This window comes from Hermetia illucens, chromosome 6 (assembly GCF_905115235.1).
Source record: "Hermetia illucens chromosome 6, iHerIll2.2.curated.20191125, whole genome shotgun sequence".
Lineage (NCBI taxonomy): Eukaryota > Metazoa > Arthropoda > Insecta > Diptera > Stratiomyidae > Hermetia > Hermetia illucens.
Window position 1 is genome coordinate 26395507 of NC_051854.1, and position 20453 is coordinate 26415959.

Genomic DNA, 20453 nt, shown 5'->3' on the forward strand with positions numbered 1-20453 from the left:
GTGCATGGGAAGTAAGAACCTTAAATTGTAATTCCTTGTAGGTTCTTGGGGATACTGGTGTGCCAAAACTCAAGCTCTGGCCATTTAGTCACCGTTGATATTCTGTAAAGAGAGGAGGGAGTTGCTCCTTATGTATAGCGAAAGCATCTTCAGAGTTTGGTGTCCATGCGATCGAAATTTTGCTCTTATTGGAGCTTTGATACAATTGCACAAGAAGCTTGATTCCTCTAGAAATTTTATGAGTTCTGAGATGATTTGATAAATGGGTTATTCCTGATGAGGGCCACTACCCAAGTAGGTCGGTAAAGATTCCTTGTGAAACGATATGGAGGTATTTGAATTTCGTCTAGCTCAAGTTGGCTTTAGTTAGGTTGAATCTCGCCTTGCTGGTAACTTTGAGCAATTCTTCTATGTACGTCAAACAGAAATGATGGTCACGATTTTCATAACCATATTGCTTACCCTGAAAGATATTAGAGAAGATTGGGGAAATCTTGTATGTACTTGGGGGGTTTTCCAAGAACCGTGGCAATATTGAGTTTTTAGTAGTCCCCAGAGCAGCGCCATTCTCCCCCTTGCCTTGATAATCATATCTAGATGGCTGACCCAAAGGCCATCTGAGGAACTTCAAATTCCTTGGTCCAACATAAACTGGAAGGTAGTTTTCTCACGGGGATTTGGGCAAGTCTATATGGTCGTTCTGCTATGGAAAGGCTTTCGTTGAAAATGTGGTGACATTCGTGATTTCCTAGGACAGGTGAGAGAACGCCTATAGGAGGCGCTGAGATTCTCCTTGTTTGCACATGTTTGTGGCGATTGAACTCGCGCAGAGGGGGGTCCCGTAATCCATATGGGTGAAGATGATCCAGCAGGGAGTCTGCATTTCTATGGTTGAAACAAGGATGTGGCAGACCCTGCCTCAGATGGGGTAATAGCGTAGACAGCAATGACGCCAAACAGTTGTTAGGGATACCGAGTTGGTGGATCTCGGCACAAAACCAAGATGTTTACAATTCCTTACCAAGGTACCGGTTGTTGCGCGATCGGTGATAATGACAACGTTGTGATAAAGATAAGTGTTGCTCTATTTAAAAGCTCCAAAAGGGCGTAAGCGGGTGGGTTCCTCTGGGTGCTTGACTTTAGTCATTTTTATGCGAAGAGGGATGTTTGCTGACTCGATGCTGTTACCAAGTGTTTTGATGTTGCTACTATTGTGGTTGGCTGCTAGATTTCGAACATATGGTCGGTTTCTACGAAGGAAGGCAGCCAAATCATGACCTTGACAATTTTGTATCTTCTGTTAGCAGGAATATTCAAGACCAGTACGCGGATACTTCTGGAGGTTTCAAATGGATCGTGTAAATAGCGGTAGGGTCCTGGAGGCCTCGAATAGGAATTCCTCCACTGTCCAAGATTTATAGACCAAAGGAGCAGCTTAACTGAAATGAAATTGCGAAGTTCGTAGGCCAAAGGAAACGGGATGTGATTGATTTATTGATTTATCTATCTGGACTGACAGAAATGGGGAAGTTGAGAAACGTGTGCCACGAATAGAAGAGAGGAGATTTCTTTAGAGTAATCTAACTCCATTTTACGAGGGATTGAGCATGTCTAGTTTAACTCTGGACGAAGAAAAAACATGCCAGCTCAAGGTGACGGACTTTGAGGCACAGGGATTATTCTGGCGTTTTGTGAGTTAGCTCGATTGCTATAAATAGGCCTTCCACACCCTAAACTGTCCATCACTTTTTAAAATCTTCAAGTAAGGTGGATGGGTGGTCAATTACCTCGTCCTGTGGAAGATAGTCTCATTGCAAATAAAATTGTAAAAATAAAATCGGGGGATGGCATTGTGTGGATGCCCACAAAGGAGTGGAAATAAATCGCATAAAAATTGGACATTTTCCCAGGATGGTATCTTGATGTCGGATTGTTTCGTGAGAACCCTTCGAGAGGATGCGTTCGAGTGGGGAATACATGCTGTTAGGAGGCCACGATCGCGACGTTTAATGGAAGCATGCGATGCTGCAATACCGGATGATGGATAAAACAATGAAATTGCAATGTTCATTGCATGGTTAGATAAGAAACTCCAGGGGCCGGCGGACTAGGTTGAATTGTATTCAATTTGACTGGAAAGGGGATGGCGCCCAGCAAATTTTGAAATATGGTGACGTTTGACTTCAGAAATAAGTTCAATTTGGTTAACTAGGACAGATTAAGTTGTGATTAGCAAAAGCGGCGGTTTTTTGCTATTTGATAAAAGTGACGGAGTGTTGTTTCTTCGAAAGAACATTTTTAATGGACGATCTAGACGGTACAATGTCACAACGGGAATTCCACAGGGCTTGGTATTGGTTTTACTGTTGTGAAACATAATGATGTCTTCTCTGTAGCGCTGGGGTTTTTGTAATTGGTTTAATGGATGATTAGGTTGTGGTTATTGTAGTGAAAGAACCTAGTGTCGGAACGACATAATTTACAAAACAAGGATATCCTTGTCATTGGATGAACCCTTTTTCATTGAGCGTCTGTCAAGAGCTGAGTAGAGCGCAAACGAGCACGATACTTATAAATTGATTCCGTTACCATGCGCAACCCGTAGTTGGCGGGGTGTTGCGTGGCACAACACAGCGCTAACAGCTAGTTTAGAACCATTCACGAACGTTTTTTTCGTGCTTCGTTATTGTAGATATCAGCACTCTCATTTTAGTTGCGGACTTCCTGTACAATTATGGCTTGCTGATGGATTTATACACATCTGAAGAGAGATCATTAACTCCAGAGTGTCTGGAAAGTTTAACGTATTTGCGACGCATCGATTTTCCAGTAATCGCGAGGCAGAGCAGGACGACGCAGTTCTTCAGAGCCTCAGAACCAACTCCAAATATTCAATTAGGGAGTTTATTATCTTCGGCTCAAAGTGTAATTTGTACTGCGATATCTCAAAAAAGTGACCAAAGTCATATATTACGGCGATTTCCGTATTGAAGTATTCCATGCCGCTCACTATCTAGCTCACTCAGGCATCCGAACAACGAATCGGCTAGTCATCGCAAAATATTTTTGGTCGTTTATGAACAATAACATAAATTTTTGAACATGTGCCAGAAATGGAAAACGCATGAGAAAAGATGTAGACGTGTTCCCTCGGTCCACAAAGCACTTTCACACAATCCATATTGACATAATCGGCCCTTTGCTAGGCTCTTATGGTTTCACAAATTGCCTCATAATCATCGATAGATTCATACGGTGGCCAAAGGCGATACCTCTGAAAGACAGTACTGTACAATCTTGTGCTCTGTCAGTAGTGGATTGCATGTTTCGGAGTGTCGCCAGTTATAATTACCGATCAGGGAATCCTGTGAGTCCTGCTTTCTCTCAGAGTTAGGCAAACTCATTGACTTCAAGCGGTACCGAGCAACCGCGTACTACCAAATTGGAGTACGGAAGATCTCAACCATACGAGTCCTAATTATGACGGAGACCACTGCGGCCTCCTCACGAGAGCTCCTACGAGGTTCTTGAGCGAAGTCCCTACCATTTTAGCCTTGACTTCGGAGGCACGCCCAAGAAGGTCTTCCTGACACGATTGAAGCTTTTCTTCTCGGTAGGAAATGTGGCCTAGAAGGGAGGCGCGCAACGCGCTCGTTACGACTCACGGTAGCTGAACTGAGAGGACCATGCGTCTGGAGACGGGGTTGGTTTCAGCTGCGGGTGAAGTGCTTTGTTGGAGCGACATAATTTACAAAGTTGTTTGAAAAGAGACCCGCGACCACAATACTCATAAACTGATTCCGTTGCTAGTCGTCGCCGTCTGGGGAGTTCCGCTAATTTTGAAAAAACAAAATCCAACAAATACTACTCTATTCAGTTGTATTGTAAAAAAGACTTAGCATCTATATTTTCATCAGACGCCGACATTTTACTACCGTCACTGATTGTAAAGCCGTTCCCTATGTGACCATCGCACCTCAACATCGGCGGTTGATTGCCCTCCTGCGAATTAAGACGCCCATAAAACAGCGCGAGGAACGCACTGGCCCGCCGCGCTTTAAATGGTGGCGATTTCGTGAGAAGAAAAGATCTAGCTTACGCCATTATCAACCATTACGAATGTGGAAGAATCGTGGAACCAAATGAAAGATACAATCCACAGAGCGGCCTCTGCAACCGTCGGGGTCATCAAGCCGAGTAAGCGGTACATAAACCGAAATAATTGGCTTTGGAATGACGATGTTGAAATGAAGGTCCGTGGAAAGAAACGCCTCTATCGCAAGTTTCTCGACGATAAAACGCTGGCCAATTGGCCAATTTATAAGATGCGAACCGGGAAGCAAGAAAAGCAGTCGCTGTCACCCGAGTGGACCATTACAAAAATCTTTATGATAAACTGGACACTCGGGACGGCGAGAGAGACCTGTATTGACTTGCCAAAAGCCGAAATGAAAGCACACAGGATATCGAACACTTCTGTTGTGTTAATGACAAGAACGGTACTTTGCTTACGAACTACCGAGCGGCGACGGATGAATGTCGAAAATACTTCGAACAGATTTCAACTGAAGAATTTGCTCATCCTTGACTTGGAGCAGTTCCACCGGTCAGCGCAATTGAAGTAAAAGAAGCAATAAAACGAATGAAATTGGGGAAAGCCACAAGACCTGATGACATCGCATCTGAGCTCTGGAACGCGAAAAGCTGGGACCCAACACTGTGGCTCAGTGAATTTTTTAACCGGGTTATTCAGGAAGGAAGAACACCATCTGACTGGCAAGAAAGTACCACTGTTCCAATATGGAAAAAGAAAGGTAGTTCAGCAGAATGTTCAAATTACCGTCCGATCCGGTTACTTTCCCATAACATGAAGATTTTTGAACGCATTCTTGACAACCGTATTCGCGAAATCGTTGAAATAACCGGGAATCAAGCCGGATTTGTCAAAAACTGAGGAAATACTGACGCAATACACGCTGCGCGGTTACTCATGGAGAAACACCGTGAGAAGCATCACCCTCTTTACATTGCATTTGTGGATCTAGAGAAAGCGTTTGACCGTGTGCTACACGAACTCATCTGGTATGCTTTACGACAACACTTAGTGCCAGAACAACTCGTGTGTTGGGATCAATTGCTCTACCACGATCCGAAAAGTAAAGTTCGAAGTATGGCGGGTGTATAAAAACCGCTTCGTGTCTCTGTTGGAGTTCATCAAGGAAGCGCCATCTCACCACTCCTCTTTGTTCTTGTTATGGACACCGTCACACGGGATATCCAACGTCCAGAGCCCTACACACTGCTTTATGCAGATGATGTTTTCCTAGGATCACATAGCAAAAATGATCTCGAGCAACTTGTCCAAAAATGGAATAATCGCCTCATGAAACACGGTCTCAGATTGAATCTAAACAAAACTGAATTTTTGACGAACAATCCCCATGAAACAGACACAATCACTGTCAGCGCAGTCATCTTCCCGGAACTGAGCGATTTAAATACCTTGGATCAACGCTATCAGCCAATGGAGAGCTACGTTATGAAATTGTTTCGCACATTAACGCAACCTGGATGAAGTAGCTTTCCACAACTGGTGTTCTTTGTAATCGACGTATCAACGAACGTCTCAAATTTACCGCAATGTCGTCCGTCCTGCCGCCCTCTATGGTTCTGAGTGTTGGCCAACTATAAAAGAGAATGAGCGGCGTCTTGCGGTAAAGGAGACGAAGATGTTGCGTTGGATAGTGGCGTGACACGTTTTGATCACATCCGAAATGAGGATATCCGCGATCGTTATAGGGTTGCACCGATCGTGGAAAAATTGCGAGAGAGGCGTCTTCGATGGTGTGGTCAGGCAATTCGTGCTAACGAGAATTCAGATTGGTCGAAGTCGATAGTAAACGACCAAAAGGCAGGTCGAAACAACGGTGGCTTGATACGATGGATGGGGATTTAAAAGCCTCGAGATTGCACCCAGATCAGGCATGCGATAGAGCCGAATGGCGAAACCGATCACGACGAGTCAACCCCGCTTGTGAACGGGACAAAGGCTGAAAAAAAAAAGAAGAAGAAGTGGCGATGAGAATGAGCAGTTCTGTCCGGATAACTTCAGGGGGAGAAGCGTGTACCACTGTAGGAGTGGTTCCGGTGGGTGTCCTGGTAAGTAAAGTGTACTGTCTGAAAAAGGTTCACAATGCCGAACAGCGGCAAGAGAAGAGTCACTGAAAAGGTGTTTTACTAAATATTAGAATTGGCGATTACACGACAAGAAACTATGAACTGATACAATCCGTGCTGCAACCCGGTGATAAAAGAATGTATTTGCACCGATTCAGATCGGATGATTTTCTCCATCGTCCTGAATATTGTAGCGCACCTGAAAATTGAGGTGATAAAATGCGCGCGATTGGATTCTGATATGATAAATGTAGAAAATACTCTGAAGGTTAGCATAACTCCACTTAATGCTAGTGGGGGAATGTTGAAATGCGGATAACGAAACTACCAAGGGAAGCACAAGGGCAGCCCCTCCAATTATCTTATCTTCAATAAGAAATCTGCTACCTATTTTACAATTCATTAAAAAAATTGATTTAAATTCCCACGTGCTCTGCTATCTAAGTGCTGAAAACGTTCAACAGAACCACCTACTTGCTCGGTAGGTGCAACTAATCTTCCTCATTTCGAGGAAGGAGTTGTAACTAATTCAAACTATGAAGATTGTTTAGTGCAATTTGTAGAGTTGAAATCATCTCAAGGCGGTGCCCCATCTAAGCATTATTTTTCTGAAAACGCTTAACTTTCATGAAAACAGTGTAATTTTTTTCAAAATAAATCCTATTTCTTAACTTGATAGGTTAAGGTTGTTGTTGTGTTCTATAGTGGTTGTTAGTAGTTTACAGCTGACAAGAACACTGACACCTTTGTCCTTCGTTATGCAAAAGTATTCACTGAGATACTAATATAATATTATGCCTTAGGATGCAGAAGATTAACAGAACTTTTCTCAATACGTACCATTCCCACCAAACTTTCCAGTATCGTGTCCTGTATTATGATTTATATTCACTAGACTTCGAAACATGGAGTGAGATTTTATTTTGATCCTTACCGAGTCCAGTCAGCGTGCTGTGAATTTTATTTCTTGAAAACATTTAATGTCTTTTGAAGCGAATATAATTGACGCAATTGATGCAATCTCCAAGCAATTTAAATTTGAATAATTTTCTTCTTTTTCCAGATATCAATTTTCTGACAAGCTTATCTCAAATTACGAAGCAAACGAAACATAAAGAAGAAAGTCCTCGAAACGGAATCGAAATAAAAGTCATTGTGTCGTTCCAGTCCATATCAAACAGAAGAGTGGAGTTGAAATTTCGCAAAATAAGCAGAAAAACGGTTTTCCTGCCGTCGATTGTTTTTGCTCGGTCAAGTGAAAAGCGTCACTGCTGCACGTTCGTACACACTCCTTTTGCAACCATCAAACCACCCTCTCCCATTCCCATCCTTTTCGATATAGATAGATTTCTGCGTGTATATTTCTATCTGTTATTGTTTGCGTTGGTTTCAGATTCTCACGTTGTCCTTACCCCTACACTGCCCTGACTTGCTTTCTATTTACAACAACCTTTGGTGGTTACAATACACTTTCTCCTTGTCCTTTTTCCAATTGTGTGGAATCGAGCGATTTCTTGGAAACAACGAAGCTTTCCACGCTTTTTCGCCGGATAGGCAGGAAAAATCAATGCGCACCGACAGGACTACGTAGAGAGTAACGAAACAGCTGATCGTCAATGGCAACAATAGACTCAGGTAAGTGACACTTTAAGAAATGTTTCTTACTTAAATCTTTGGTAGACTGGAGGGGGTGAGTCTTACAGTCAGTCGCGACTTTAATTCGCCGGGAATGTATGGGTTTGTTTAGGGATAGGATTGTTTGGAACTGCTGAGATATCATTTCGGGGTATCCTTATTGCTTTTGGGTCTTATATTTGAGTTGTTTGCAAATATCAAACCAACCTCCCAAACAAAGCAGAAGTGGAGGGGAGAGTATGCACTGTAAACTGGTACTTCTACGTAGATACATATGAATTCCTGGCGGTGCAGCTTCAGATGGCAATAGTTCTGCTTGCACAGTACAGAGCAAAGATAATATTTTATTTGTCGTTTACAAACATTAACAGGGTCCTGATGTGTTTCCAACGAGCATTCAAAATGCGCCCAGTCCATAGCCAACTTCCCTAGGTGATCCCATTTTACATTCAATTTCGAGGAGGTTTACCTCCTGCTATCAATGAATTCGTGCACAATGTGGGATGAAATATGGTATTCCCGCCAGCGTACTTTTATTCAAAATATTGGCACGAAAAATAGTTGGCTTTTACCCAATTCCTGGAAAATCGGAAAAGCTGGCAAGATTCCCGTTGAATCCCCCAAAGTGACAAATAAAAGTCTGTGATTGATGGTTGGATAGTTGATGTTGACTTTGAAGTGCTGAAACTTTATTGAGGGTGGCGGCGAAAGGTTGGTGGTTGTCAACTTCGAGTGAAATTCGATGGGGATACTCGTATTGAACGATGAAATGGACTTGATTTCAGGGTAATTTCTATAGAGGTGAGTTTTGTGTTCAATTTGAGCGTGTAAAAGCGAAATTAAAAGAGATTGGGAAGGGAAATTTCTGCGTAGAAAACATTCGCAAAATGCGAGTATTCCATTCGATTGATTAGCGAATGCGGTAAATGGGGTATGACATGATTTCGATTTGAATCAGGGACAGACTCTTGTGTACTATTAAAATAGAAATCAGAACATTTTTCGCCCGAGTTTGTTGACAATGGCACGGTTAAGGTCAAGCTTCTAAAAATATAGGCAACCGCCATTCCTTGTAGGATGTATACCCAAGGAGTCTCTATACTGTTTTTGGGGCAATGCTTTATCCACAATACCTCACTAAGGAAGACCTTCCAGGTGACAAAGAAATTCTAACAACTTTATTTTTGTGAGTTTTCAGCAATGACATTGAATTTTCTGCTTTTTTGACGTTTTATGTAAAACAATGGATGGAGGTGGAAATCTTAGCAAGACACTGCCGCGCCAGATTATTAGTGTGTGGGGTTCTCCCACTAAAATCACTCTCATTTTCTTCCTTCCCCGCGAGATCGCCGCAAAGCATTACTTGCGGGGAGGACTATGCTTTAAGCCACCAAACCTTCCGTTCTTTGCGTCCTCCTTGCGCGCTCCGCTCTTCCAATTTCCTCCTGTATACTTTTGATTGCGGAGTCTCCCTCCGACTTTAGCATTTCCCCGACGATGTTCTGCGGGTTTATGTTGGTTTTTAGAGAGTCTTCCAGTCTCCTCCTTTCTAAGTAAAATCGTGGACAGTGGAACATAACATACACCGAGTCCTCTGTTGTGCAACTACATTCAGGACAAAAGGGAGAATAATCCAAACTGAATTGGTGCAGATAGTTCTTGTAAGCGCATGTCCTGACAGGAATAGGGTCAGATGGTAGTTTATCTCGCGTGTGAGCGCTGGATCCACTCCTCAATACGGGGAATCAAGGTGTGGGTCCAGCGACACCTCTACGAGTCATTCTACCGTTGCTGCCACTTTTTCAGCGAATCTGGCCTTGCCACCTTCCGGTATTCTGTATCCTTTTGAGGAGGATTCATTCTCCTTTTCTCGTACAGACAGCGTACCTCACTTGCGAGAATGTCCATCGGGATCATTCCCGCAATGCTGCTTCGCCTGATATTATTCTGAAGACGCTGTGCACTTTTAGCGCCACTAAGCGGTAAGTTATGTTTATCCTCCTCCATTTACCACCAGCACGAATATTAAACGTATTCCTCTTCCTACGGTTGGTAATCAATATCGCCTCCGTCTTTTGTTCCACAAGGTCGGGTTGTTTCGCGACGACAACCACGGCTAGGTCATCTGTGAAACAGATTATCGTGGCCTTCTTTGGCATGGGAAGGACAAGGACTTTATTGTACATCAAGTCGAATTGTCGCAACGTGCCGACAGTGGATGTCCTTTTTCCCCTTGCAAAGTATACATTCAGGCTCAGCCTTGCACTGACCTTCTCCCCCACATTTTCTGCATCTTTTTGACTTTTCACAGTGACCGGTGCATTTCGCTACTGAATCGGCAAACGACCCAACCTATTTTTACTTCATCAGCGCCAGCAGATTGAACGCTGCGTCAGCTGTTAAGCTTATAATTGCCGTTTGCGTGCCTCCGTATTCCTTCCTCAGTGCTCTGATTGCGGAATCTTGCAAACCAAGTGGTCCGACCTGCTTTTATAAGGTGTCGCGGATATTCTCCTTGCTCGAGATCCTTACATTGTATCACAATCTCTTGGTTTCTCGCCCGTACTTGTGCGTCTTCCCTTAAGAATTTTTCCACCTTGCTCGGAAACTATTATACTTCAGCTCCACCATCAAATCTCCTTTTTGGGAATGTCTGACTCGGCCAACGCTTTCTCTAAGTTCCATCAGCTCAGGGCTGGATTTAACCTTCCTGAGGATATCGGTATAAGTAATATCACCTTTTTTCGAGATGATAATCAATTCGGGCCGTAATCTTCCTTTACGTGTCACGTTTTTCTTTCTGCCAACCTTAATCCATGCTTCCTAGGTTCCTTTTTGGGGCTTTACCTCCCTAGGGTCGATTGGAGCCGCTGTTTCCACGATTTTGGTCGCTTTGTTTGCCTTTCTCTTTCCCGGTGAGAGGACGTTTTGCCTTTTTGCGTCCTGGGAGGATCAGAAGGAATCGTTCGCGCCATCTACTGCTCTTTTTAAGCTTACCGCCCTTTGGGTTTGGAGGGGGTGTCACTTGTGTTGCGTCAGTGACGCTTGATATCTTCGAGGCATTTTTTCGCTCTTGGCACTATTGTACAGTATACGAATGGACCATGTTTTTGATGGCCTGGTTCACTTTGTGTTTGTCTTTTATGAACTCGGACAACTCTATTATTTTTCCTCCGAGTGAGGCAAATGTTAATTCGTCCGTATTCTGACATTGTTCCCCTGCTTAGTTTTTAGGGCACTTCGGTATTTATAGCCTTCCCGGAGCTTCCCTGATTTCCTTCCTTTATCAACGTTCACTTCGAGGGAGATATCAGGATCGTTGAGCTTCTCCTAAATGGATCAAACACTAAGTCCTGCGACATATCCCGACCAGGTGTAGTCACCACTATGAGCTAATGAATAACTAAATAGTAGCCAGTTTGTGAAGTATCCTTCCTTGTTTTTGGAACAGGCGTTCTCGGGATGTGCTCCGTTTAAATGCTTCTTTCTCGAAGCTACTTGTAGTATTTGATGCATAGGTGGCCAAGTAATTTTTCTTGTAGAGACGATATATATGTCATATACAAATATTCAGAGATAAAAGTGAAACAGGTTTTTTTGGGAGTAGGGTAGGTGAATGGGTTAACGTCCAGAGTGTTGGTCTCCCGCAATAGTACGCTGTTGGACTATCAACTTAACACTTCCCTGTCATCAGAGAACTAACCTGGAACCGTTTGACACATTAATTCGGGCCAGCTGTCCCGCCCTTCGGAGACTTCAAATCAGGGAGGAAAGGAGTTGTTAGTTTAGGGCCATCCGGTCCCTCCGTCGGTGGAGTTCAATCTTCTTCGCAATAGGAAGAGCTCGAACATAATGCGCAACACGACTCCAATTGCCAGTCTTCCTCAGCATCTCTCTGACATTGTTGTCTGGAGAGAGCTACGCTGTCATTTCACAAGAGAAGAAGGTGTGTTCAGCGTCGTCCGCCACTCCATTCCAAATCACAAAATCAGGAGATTGCGCCTTCCCAATCCTGTGCAGATAAGACTGAAAATCACCATGCCCGCTTAGAAGTTGAGTAAGGAAGTATTCAATTTTACAATGCGTTCGATTCAGTCACGGATCTAAATTGTCGATAAGCCGCGCAGTCCATCTGCCTCTTGGCTCATTGTGCCAAGAGAGTTGCCACTTGGTAAGGGTGCGTTGACATTCTTCACGAGCAACCACCTTTATTAAGTTTTCGGCTTTGCGGCTATAGATAGCTTTACGCTCCTTGGTAAGGAAGGCAACGAGGTTCATTCGCGCGATCACTATCACGGCCAGTTCTGAGACAATGCGATAAACAGACGCCACTTGCAAAGGCTTTCCTCTGTGCACTTGAGCAAGGCGCTTACAATGCACTTCCTTGTCAAGGGCATCAACCACACGATAGAGCAGAACCGCCTGCGTTGCTCCCATATGAAGATATTTCCTAGTAGATATAGGGCCTCCTATAGATATAGCAAGATTTCAGCTACAGCCCTATCCGCTGCTGCTTTGATTTACTCGAAGAAGCTCATCAGCTGATTTTGACTCTATAGTCAACTCGCCGATCGATATTAGATGCAGGGTGACTACTTGACTACTTCGGTTTTTTTCCAGCGCATGGCTGAAACCATGAGCAGTCACCTATCCGCTTACTATATGCCAAATATGTTTTGCTCCTGTTCAACAGTGCGTCCGGCAACAAGTGCCGCAGCGTCGTCTGTATAACCGACCAGACGCGACTCTTCGGACATATCGATTCTCAGCAGACTATCGTAGAAAGCATTCTAGGGGTCCGGCCCTAGGATGGATCCCTGTGCTACTCCGGACGTGATTTGCATCCTCCTCTGGCCCTCTAGCGTCTCACAGCAAGGAGCGATCTTTCAGATAATTCCTCAATATCCGCAAGAGATAGCTTGGCACATGGAATGAGTTTTCTAATGTGTCTAGCATATCTGTCCATCTTACGGAATTGAAGGCCTTTCTGACATCAAGCATTATGAGGAGCACTATCCGTCGAGATTGCTGTGTGCCTCGGCACACGTGAGAAGAAAGATGTCGCGGGACCTTTTGCCCTCCTAATCGCCATTTTGGTTAAGGTGCCATCGTTTTGGCGGTGAAATTCGGAGGCGTGGCTTTTCAATTTGATCCGCAATTCGCGCTGGCAGGTATCACGACGGACGCCACTAAATTTAACCACGCGTTAGTCGGCCTGGACGAGGAATTCGTCGCACTCGTTACCGACGTGCCGAACGGATGCTTCTATGCCCGGCTGAAGGACGAAGGAAACTCATCAGGCGCCTGTCGGTAAGTGAGACAGCCAAGCTGAATTACTTGCTGACAAATTTAACGTCAGCCAACTGCTTTTGGAAATGAAGCAGCTGAGTGAAGATAAGGTCGCTGCGGAGCTCCTAAAGTCCTTGTAGTTTGAGCGACTGCCGGAGGACACACAGGTCATCCTAGCCTGTGTAGACTACGATTCTCTTGAGGTGTTGACCGGGATTGCGGATAAAATAGACGAGGTGCACGCCCGTCACGTGGTCGCGGAGTTGTCTAGCGAATCCGCTGACGTCACGGAACTTCAGAGACCATTGGCCGCGCTTACGAACAATGTGGTAAAAAAGACGACTGCGGTGGATTCTTTTCTTTCGAGAGAGCGATTTTGAACTCGTTCCACGGCCGCCTCGAAAAATGAGGGTTCGGGTAGCCGCGTTTCACGTCGAACTCTGGCGTATGCTGGTATCACCGTAGGTTTGCAGATCAAACCATGAAAGGTACCACCCCTTGCGATTTTAACACGACGCTAAAAAAACTGAGTTCGCTGGGGGGCAGGGCGATGTCTACCCAAAGTGCAGCAACGCGTCGCCTTACAGTATACGACCTCTTTAGTGAACGCAATTACCTAGTAGACACTGGCGCGGAAGTCACGGTCCTCCCCGTGTCCAGACCCAATAGACTATTTCCCCAAAAGCTAAAATTAGCAGAAGCAAACTGCACGCCCATCGCAAGTTACGCCTGCAGGCAAGTAGACGTGAGTCTTGGCTTGCGTAGGACCTTTTCGTGGCGCTTTATTTTGGCTGACATCAGTGTCCCCATATTAGGCGAGAACTGTGTCACTACGGGCTGCTGGTAGATATGCAGCATAGGTCCCTGATAGACCCCACAACCTATCGTCGGTCGACAGGGAATATTTTAACCTGCTCTAATGACAACACTCTTTCTATCATTCTTGATGATGTTGGCGATTCACGCATTCAAGCGCTCCTACAGAAATATCGCAGCATTACTACCGAATGTAGTCTCTCTCAGCCAGTTAAGCATGATATTCAGCATCACATCAACACTACTTGTTCCCAAGTCTTTTCAACACCTCTTCCAGCAAGTCATTTGTACCGTCGATGGAGTTGAGCTTGTCATTGGTTTTTGTGGATTGGAATCCCTTCACTTTAGAATTCATGGTGCTGAACTTTATTTTGTAGGTAGGCCCTTCCAGTATTATTAGGCATGACTGTTCAGGCTACCGAGGGGATAAGGACGTTTAGATATAAAACGAGCTTATTTCTAAATATTTTTACCCCCAGCAGTCAAATTCTGGCGATGCGCTTGTTGTATATTTCGTCAACTGAGATCTGCTCACGCTTTAAACCGTACCAGGTGTCGCTGACTTTGTGTTCACAAGGACCAAAAAAACACGGGGTATTTCGTCTTCAGAGGCAATAAATTGATACCCCCAAACCATCAGAGAGGAGTTAAGTTTTGCTTGGTAATCGACACCGGTGCTGCTACTAATATGTCGCCTCTGTCGGTACCACTTAACTGTCAGGCTCAACCTTCAATTTGAGGTTGACTAGGTTATGAGGCTATGTAGCTCTTCCTGAAGTAAACTATATACAGCTAGACAATCTGTCCTATAGAAGCGGAAAAATTGAATATTCTTCGAATGTGGAAAATCAATGAAAAATGGGTTGATACGATTGCTTCCTGAATAGGATCAAGCATTGAAACTCAATGAGTTTGAATCAAATTGAGGCCTCTAATTTTCTGGGTACGTGCATCTATTCATATCCTCCAAAAGTGAAAGTTAAAATCCACTGAATCAAGAGCTCTCAATCAATTGTGACAATTAAGGTCTAACGAAATTCCTGCTTCTCTGGGGCACATATTTCCATCACTCACTAATTATGATTGACAGCAGAAAACATGACAAAATCAACATCAGAAGTGTAATAATATGGCGCCATGTGGGGCTCTGCACGGTGCAAATTAGCTGGTGTCTAACTAGTTCTAAGTGGTATATCTATGTACATGTATCTGAAGGCATGAAGTGGCACAGATTGTTAGCAGAGCCCCATCGTTTTGGCACCAAAACGCAAAAGGCAATCGGCCAAAGGTCAAGGGTAGAAAGCATAAATAAATATTATCAGGATTCGTCACACTCTGCCGGCGTTTCACTGTGTCAAAAGTAAATAACAACCCTTATAAATTTCCATTAACAAATCGATGGCACGCAATAATGGCTAATAGTGTGGCTCGCCATATTTCACTAAGGTTCAAGGAGCGTCTCGGCAAGCATGTCCTAATCCTGGTTGGTAAGGCATTGGGGCAACTTCGATAGTTTATCAAAACCCACTCTATTGGCAGCCATTATCTTGGGAGATGAGAGCTCCTTGAAATTTACATCTCAGGTTTACCGAGGTTGACCAGGTCAGGCTTTTAGTAGCAACATTCATACAAATGAAGGTTTGAGTCGGCCCAAGTGTTGGTATTTATTGTGTGATATAAGAAGGATTCTAATTTCCCATTTACTCGCTGCGAATTTCAGATTTTGGGTTCCTTGCCCGAGGATGAGGTTTTGGGTGTCTTAAATATGTATGACATGCGAATTACCTGAAGCAATTCATAAGACTGGGATCCAATGAAAGTTGGAAGGCAATACTAAGTCTGACAAACGCACATTTGTTTTGCGAATCGAATCGAGGACGAAGCCTTTCTCTTTGAGTTTGTGCTGAGTGGAACGAAGGCAATTAATGGAGGCGTTTAATTATGCAAACTGTAATTCAAATGTCACGGGCATTGATCAGTACAATTTATGGAGTATTTCTGCAGATAGCTGAACGCGTTCAAAACCCGTTAGTGTGAATATATCAATGTACAGGAAAATGTGTTTGCGAGGAGGAGGACCTACAAGAACTCGGCAGCTCTCGACTGCTAATTATCTCTCATTTGAATGGCAAGTGAGAAGCTTTTGTGTTCTTTGTCGTGATGTAGTTTTGCCGTAATTCTAGCAGAAGTTGCGTAAATAGTTTACCAGTTCTCCCTCCCCACTTCTACCCCCTCCTGCACATAATTTTCATCTTGAAACGGAGAACTTTTTCATCATTGAAGTGGAAATCCATGCAGAATTTGTGAATTCTGCTATTAGCAATTCCAGCATACTTCGAATATGCTTGTTGACTAACTGAGTTGATTTTTAACCTCTATATCTTGAAGTAAAAGTGGTTCGCGGTGTCAGTCCCTCTTGTTAACAGTTTCTTCCAAAGAAGTTTTTCTCCCTCCATAAGAGGGTCATTAGGAGTAGTTTCGAGGCTGTTTCGCTCACAGTAAACCTTGTTGAGACGTCTTATGAAGAGAAGAGTTATAGGAAATTCAAGAGATTGTGAAGGCCCACGCTAGGTATTCACAGGATACTTTTTGAATTATGTTAAGTGCCTATAAACCTTTAATTTTCTGATTTTAGCGGCTTGGATTTCACCTGAACAATCTATGTTGTCGTGTATCAAGCAAACTGTAGAAAGGAGATCGGTATAAAAACCAACACTCATGATGATATGGCCTTGGCTGCAGGACGTGAAGGCGGTCGACTATTTCATCTTTCCGCAAACACTTCGACTACTCCGATGACATCTACTTGCTTTCTGTTCACATCATGGACCTTGGCCAAATGACTCTGAATTTTGAGAAAGAAAGTAGGGTCAAACTGAAAACAAATAATAATGAAACCAAAGATATCAGTTTGACAGGTGGCAGGTAGGGTGGGTGCATGTGTTTACTTGCTGAGTGTTGGATACCCGTAATGATAAGCAGTTGGACTATAAAGTAAACACTTTCCCTTATCAGAGAGTTAGCGTGGAATCGCTTGACACATTACTTCCGGCTAAGTCTCCCGTTTTCTCGCCTTAGGGAGCGTTTAAACCAGGGAATTCAATGAACGGCCAGTCGAGCTTAACTTGTTGTAAACGTTCGTCGGCATTTCGCTGACAATTTTTTCTTTATCATGCCTTGCACCAAAAAAGATATAATTGACGTCGTCCACCACCCCATTGTAAAACATATTCTCAGTTGATTCTACCTTACCGAAAGTGTGTAGGTAAAGCTGGAAAACTCCAAAACCGTTTAGAAGCTGGGTAAGCAAATAATGGTCAAAGGGTAGTATAGGTCCTAGGGGGAAACGTGGATTGGTACCCACAATGGTGCATAAAACCTGGGAACGCCTGCTGAACCAACACTAACAGCTCTACTGCCAAACCCTACCTCCACCTCCACGCGGTGACCGCTGGGAGTTCTTTCTTAACGAAAAGCTGCAGACGGAAAAGGATGAAGGCGAGTCTCCCGCGCCTAAAAACCGGACAAATTGTAACAACTGGTCTACCAGGTTGGGGGTTGGGTAGGGCTGACAACCCTACACAGAAAACCGAAGTTACGAAGCCACAACAGGAGCCTCGGACTGGACTGATAATGCAACGCCGAACCTGGCAACGACAAAGGAATAACAATTTGCGCATTTTCTCATGGAACGTGCGCTCCCTGTACACAGATAGCTGTATAAGCAGCTAGCCGATACCCTGTTTCAATATAGGGCTGATGTAACAGCGTTACAAGAGATGCGTTGGACAGGGACCGGTTTCTTGGAGAAGAGTCACTACACCATATATCATAGTGGCCACCAGTAAACCATGTGCCCGGAATAGGTTTCTTAGTGTCAGCCAAAAAATGAAACCTGCTGCTACCGGCTTCGAAAACATAAATGAACGGATATGCACTCTGCACTTGCGAGGCAAATTTCGAAATATATTAACGTTCACGCCCCTACAGAAGAGATTGAAGAGTCGGAGAAGGATACCTTCTACGAGGCAGTAGAACAAACCCTCGAAGCCTGTCCCAGATATGATATCAAAATCATACTTGGGGATTTTAACAGTCAAGTAGGGACGGAGCCCGTATTCAGGCGATACCTTTACTCTTATAGTTTACATTAAAATACAAATGATAACGGACTGCAGATTATTCAATTAGCAGTGTCACACGAAATGGTTGTTGGAAGTACTTGGTTTGCGCGGAAAGCGGTCCACAAACATACGTGGGTCTCTCCAGACGGGACCACTTTCAACCAAATTGACCACGTGTTGATCGAACGCCGGCACCTCTCAGCCTTGATGAATGTCAGAACATATAGAGGGGTCAAAATAGACTCGGATCACTATCTCGTTGGCATGGTGCTCCGAGCTCGAATAACAGCACCACCCAGAATCCCTTCTGACAATCAGGTGGAAGTTAACACTGAAACCATCCACAACACAGCCCTCCGCAACACCTATAAGAGAGAGATCCTAGAGATGAAGCATCAACAAATGATCTTCTCAATCACCTGAAGAACATTATCATAAATACGGCTACATAACGACGAAATCCATGAGCGACACCATGAGCGTCAGGTTGTGGATAAAATCCGGCTCAATAGGTTACGGTGGGCGGGTCACTTAATCCTTATGGATGAGGATGATCCAGCCCGAAAAGTCTATAAGGGCAATATTTATGGTATTAAAAGAAGACGAGCCAGACCTTGCAATATCGAATTTGTGTACCTCGGCGCAAAACCGGAATGTCTGGAGTTCCTTATTAAGGCAGGCCTAGACCGGATACCGGTTGTTGCGCCGTTGATGATGATGAGGATGAACTTAAGGGGGTATTTTAGAGCCAATTACTAAAAATTATAGTAAAATACTATTATTAACTTTATTTAAGCAGATACCGAAATGGAAGGTATGGAAGGGTATGTGGCAGCCTCATGACTTTTTTCAGATTTTTCGGTTGGGTGGTTTCTGAGAATGGCCCCCTTAAAGAAATTATCACTTCCAACCTCCCGCACCCCCCCACCTTTCTAACAAATGTCAAAACTATGATCGGCTTCGAAAAATACTAACCGAGACCTTTAATTTGATACCCCACACGACTATATTTGATGAAAAAAAATTTACATCCTCCTTTTGCATGTATGGGGATGTCAAAGCAGATCCTGACCTAAAAGATTTGAGCGGAAAAATGTGAATAGAATCCAAAGAACCCAGAAAGGGGATCTCATGTTCGAGGTGAAAAGATCCAGCGTAGGCAAAATTGATGACTTTCGCACTCAAGTGAAAAACTCACTTGGGGAGAATGCCGCGGTGTGTGGCCAAAAGCATGCGATCTACATGCAATGTAAAGATCTCGATGAAGTGACATCGAAACGAGGAATTTGTACTGCTCTGAAAGAACAATTGAAGTTGAAAGAACTTATCGAGCAGTCTTTTGTGGGTTTACGAAGAGTCTATGGCGGTACTCAAACGACCACAACACAAGTACCAGCGGAGGCAGCGCAGATGTTGGCGGCCGGAAAAGCTCTGATTGTCTGCCGTGTAAGAGAACAAACTTCACTAAAGAGGTGCTTTAAATGCCTCATGTTTGGGCACTTCGCCAATGCATGCACCAGCAGCATTGATCGATCCGATCGATGCAGAAGATGTGGGGAGAGGAGCTACATTGCCAGAGAATGCAATAGGGACCCTAAATGGCTATTGTGCGAAGTAAAAGAGAGACAGGATAACCGGCATATTGCCGGAAGTGGTAAATGTCCGTAATTTAGGAAGGCGCTTACTGCAATGAGAAAATGAGGTTTATTCAAATAAACGTCAATCATTGCAAGGTCGCTCAGGATTTACTTGAGCAGACCACGTTCAAATCTGAGATGGAAATTGCTATCAAAAGTGAACCGTATAGACACCGTCACGGTGGCATATGGGTCACAGATTCGACTGGTGGAGCGGCGATATGGGCTTGCGGTCGACAGACCATACAATGTACTGCAAGTCAAGCAGGCAGCGGCTTTGTGTGGGCAAAAATAAGTGGTGTATATGTATACAGCTGCTACGCCCCACCAAGTCTGACACTGCCTTAATTTGAGCAAATGCTTGAAAATCTTGTTCTCGACGTGAGGGGACGAAGTCCAAATGTGATTGCTGTTGATTTCAATGCTTGGGCCCTAGAGTGGGATAGTAGAGAATCAAATGCTAGGGGGCGCAGTTTATTAGAAGCTTCTGCTCAGATGGACATACTTTTGGCTAACGAAGGTGCTGTAAACACTTTTCAGAAAGGGGGTCAGGCTCGGTTGTAGACCTTCGTAGAGGTGTGGTTAGATCAACCTGATAAAACAGGCGCCTCTACGGAAAGAGCCGTCCATTTGGCTCAATGCATCGCGAAACATGTGACTCGTCCATGCCTAGGAGGTGCTCATTCCCCAGTAGAAGACCAAACTGCTGGTGGAATGGTGAACTGATCAGCCTGCCACCGAGCCAGAAGAGCGGCTCGGAGGGCGGTAGGTAGAG

The 20453-nt window shown here is 44.2% G+C and overlaps 1 protein-coding gene across 3 annotated transcripts in view; it reads left to right on the forward strand.

The window, feature by feature from the left end:
- Positions 1-20453, forward strand: part of LOC119658656 (calcium/calmodulin-dependent protein kinase kinase 1) — a 382257-nt gene that overhangs the window by 16802 nt on the left and 345002 nt on the right. For all 3 annotated transcript variants that reach the window (XM_038066200.1, XM_038066202.1, XM_038066201.1), the window contains one exon: positions 7241-7812. In XM_038066200.1, the coding sequence (XP_037922128.1) occupies positions 7794-7812 (19 nt within the window). In that variant the 5' untranslated portion in view covers positions 7241-7793. The remainder of the gene's footprint in view (positions 1-7240; positions 7813-20453) is intronic.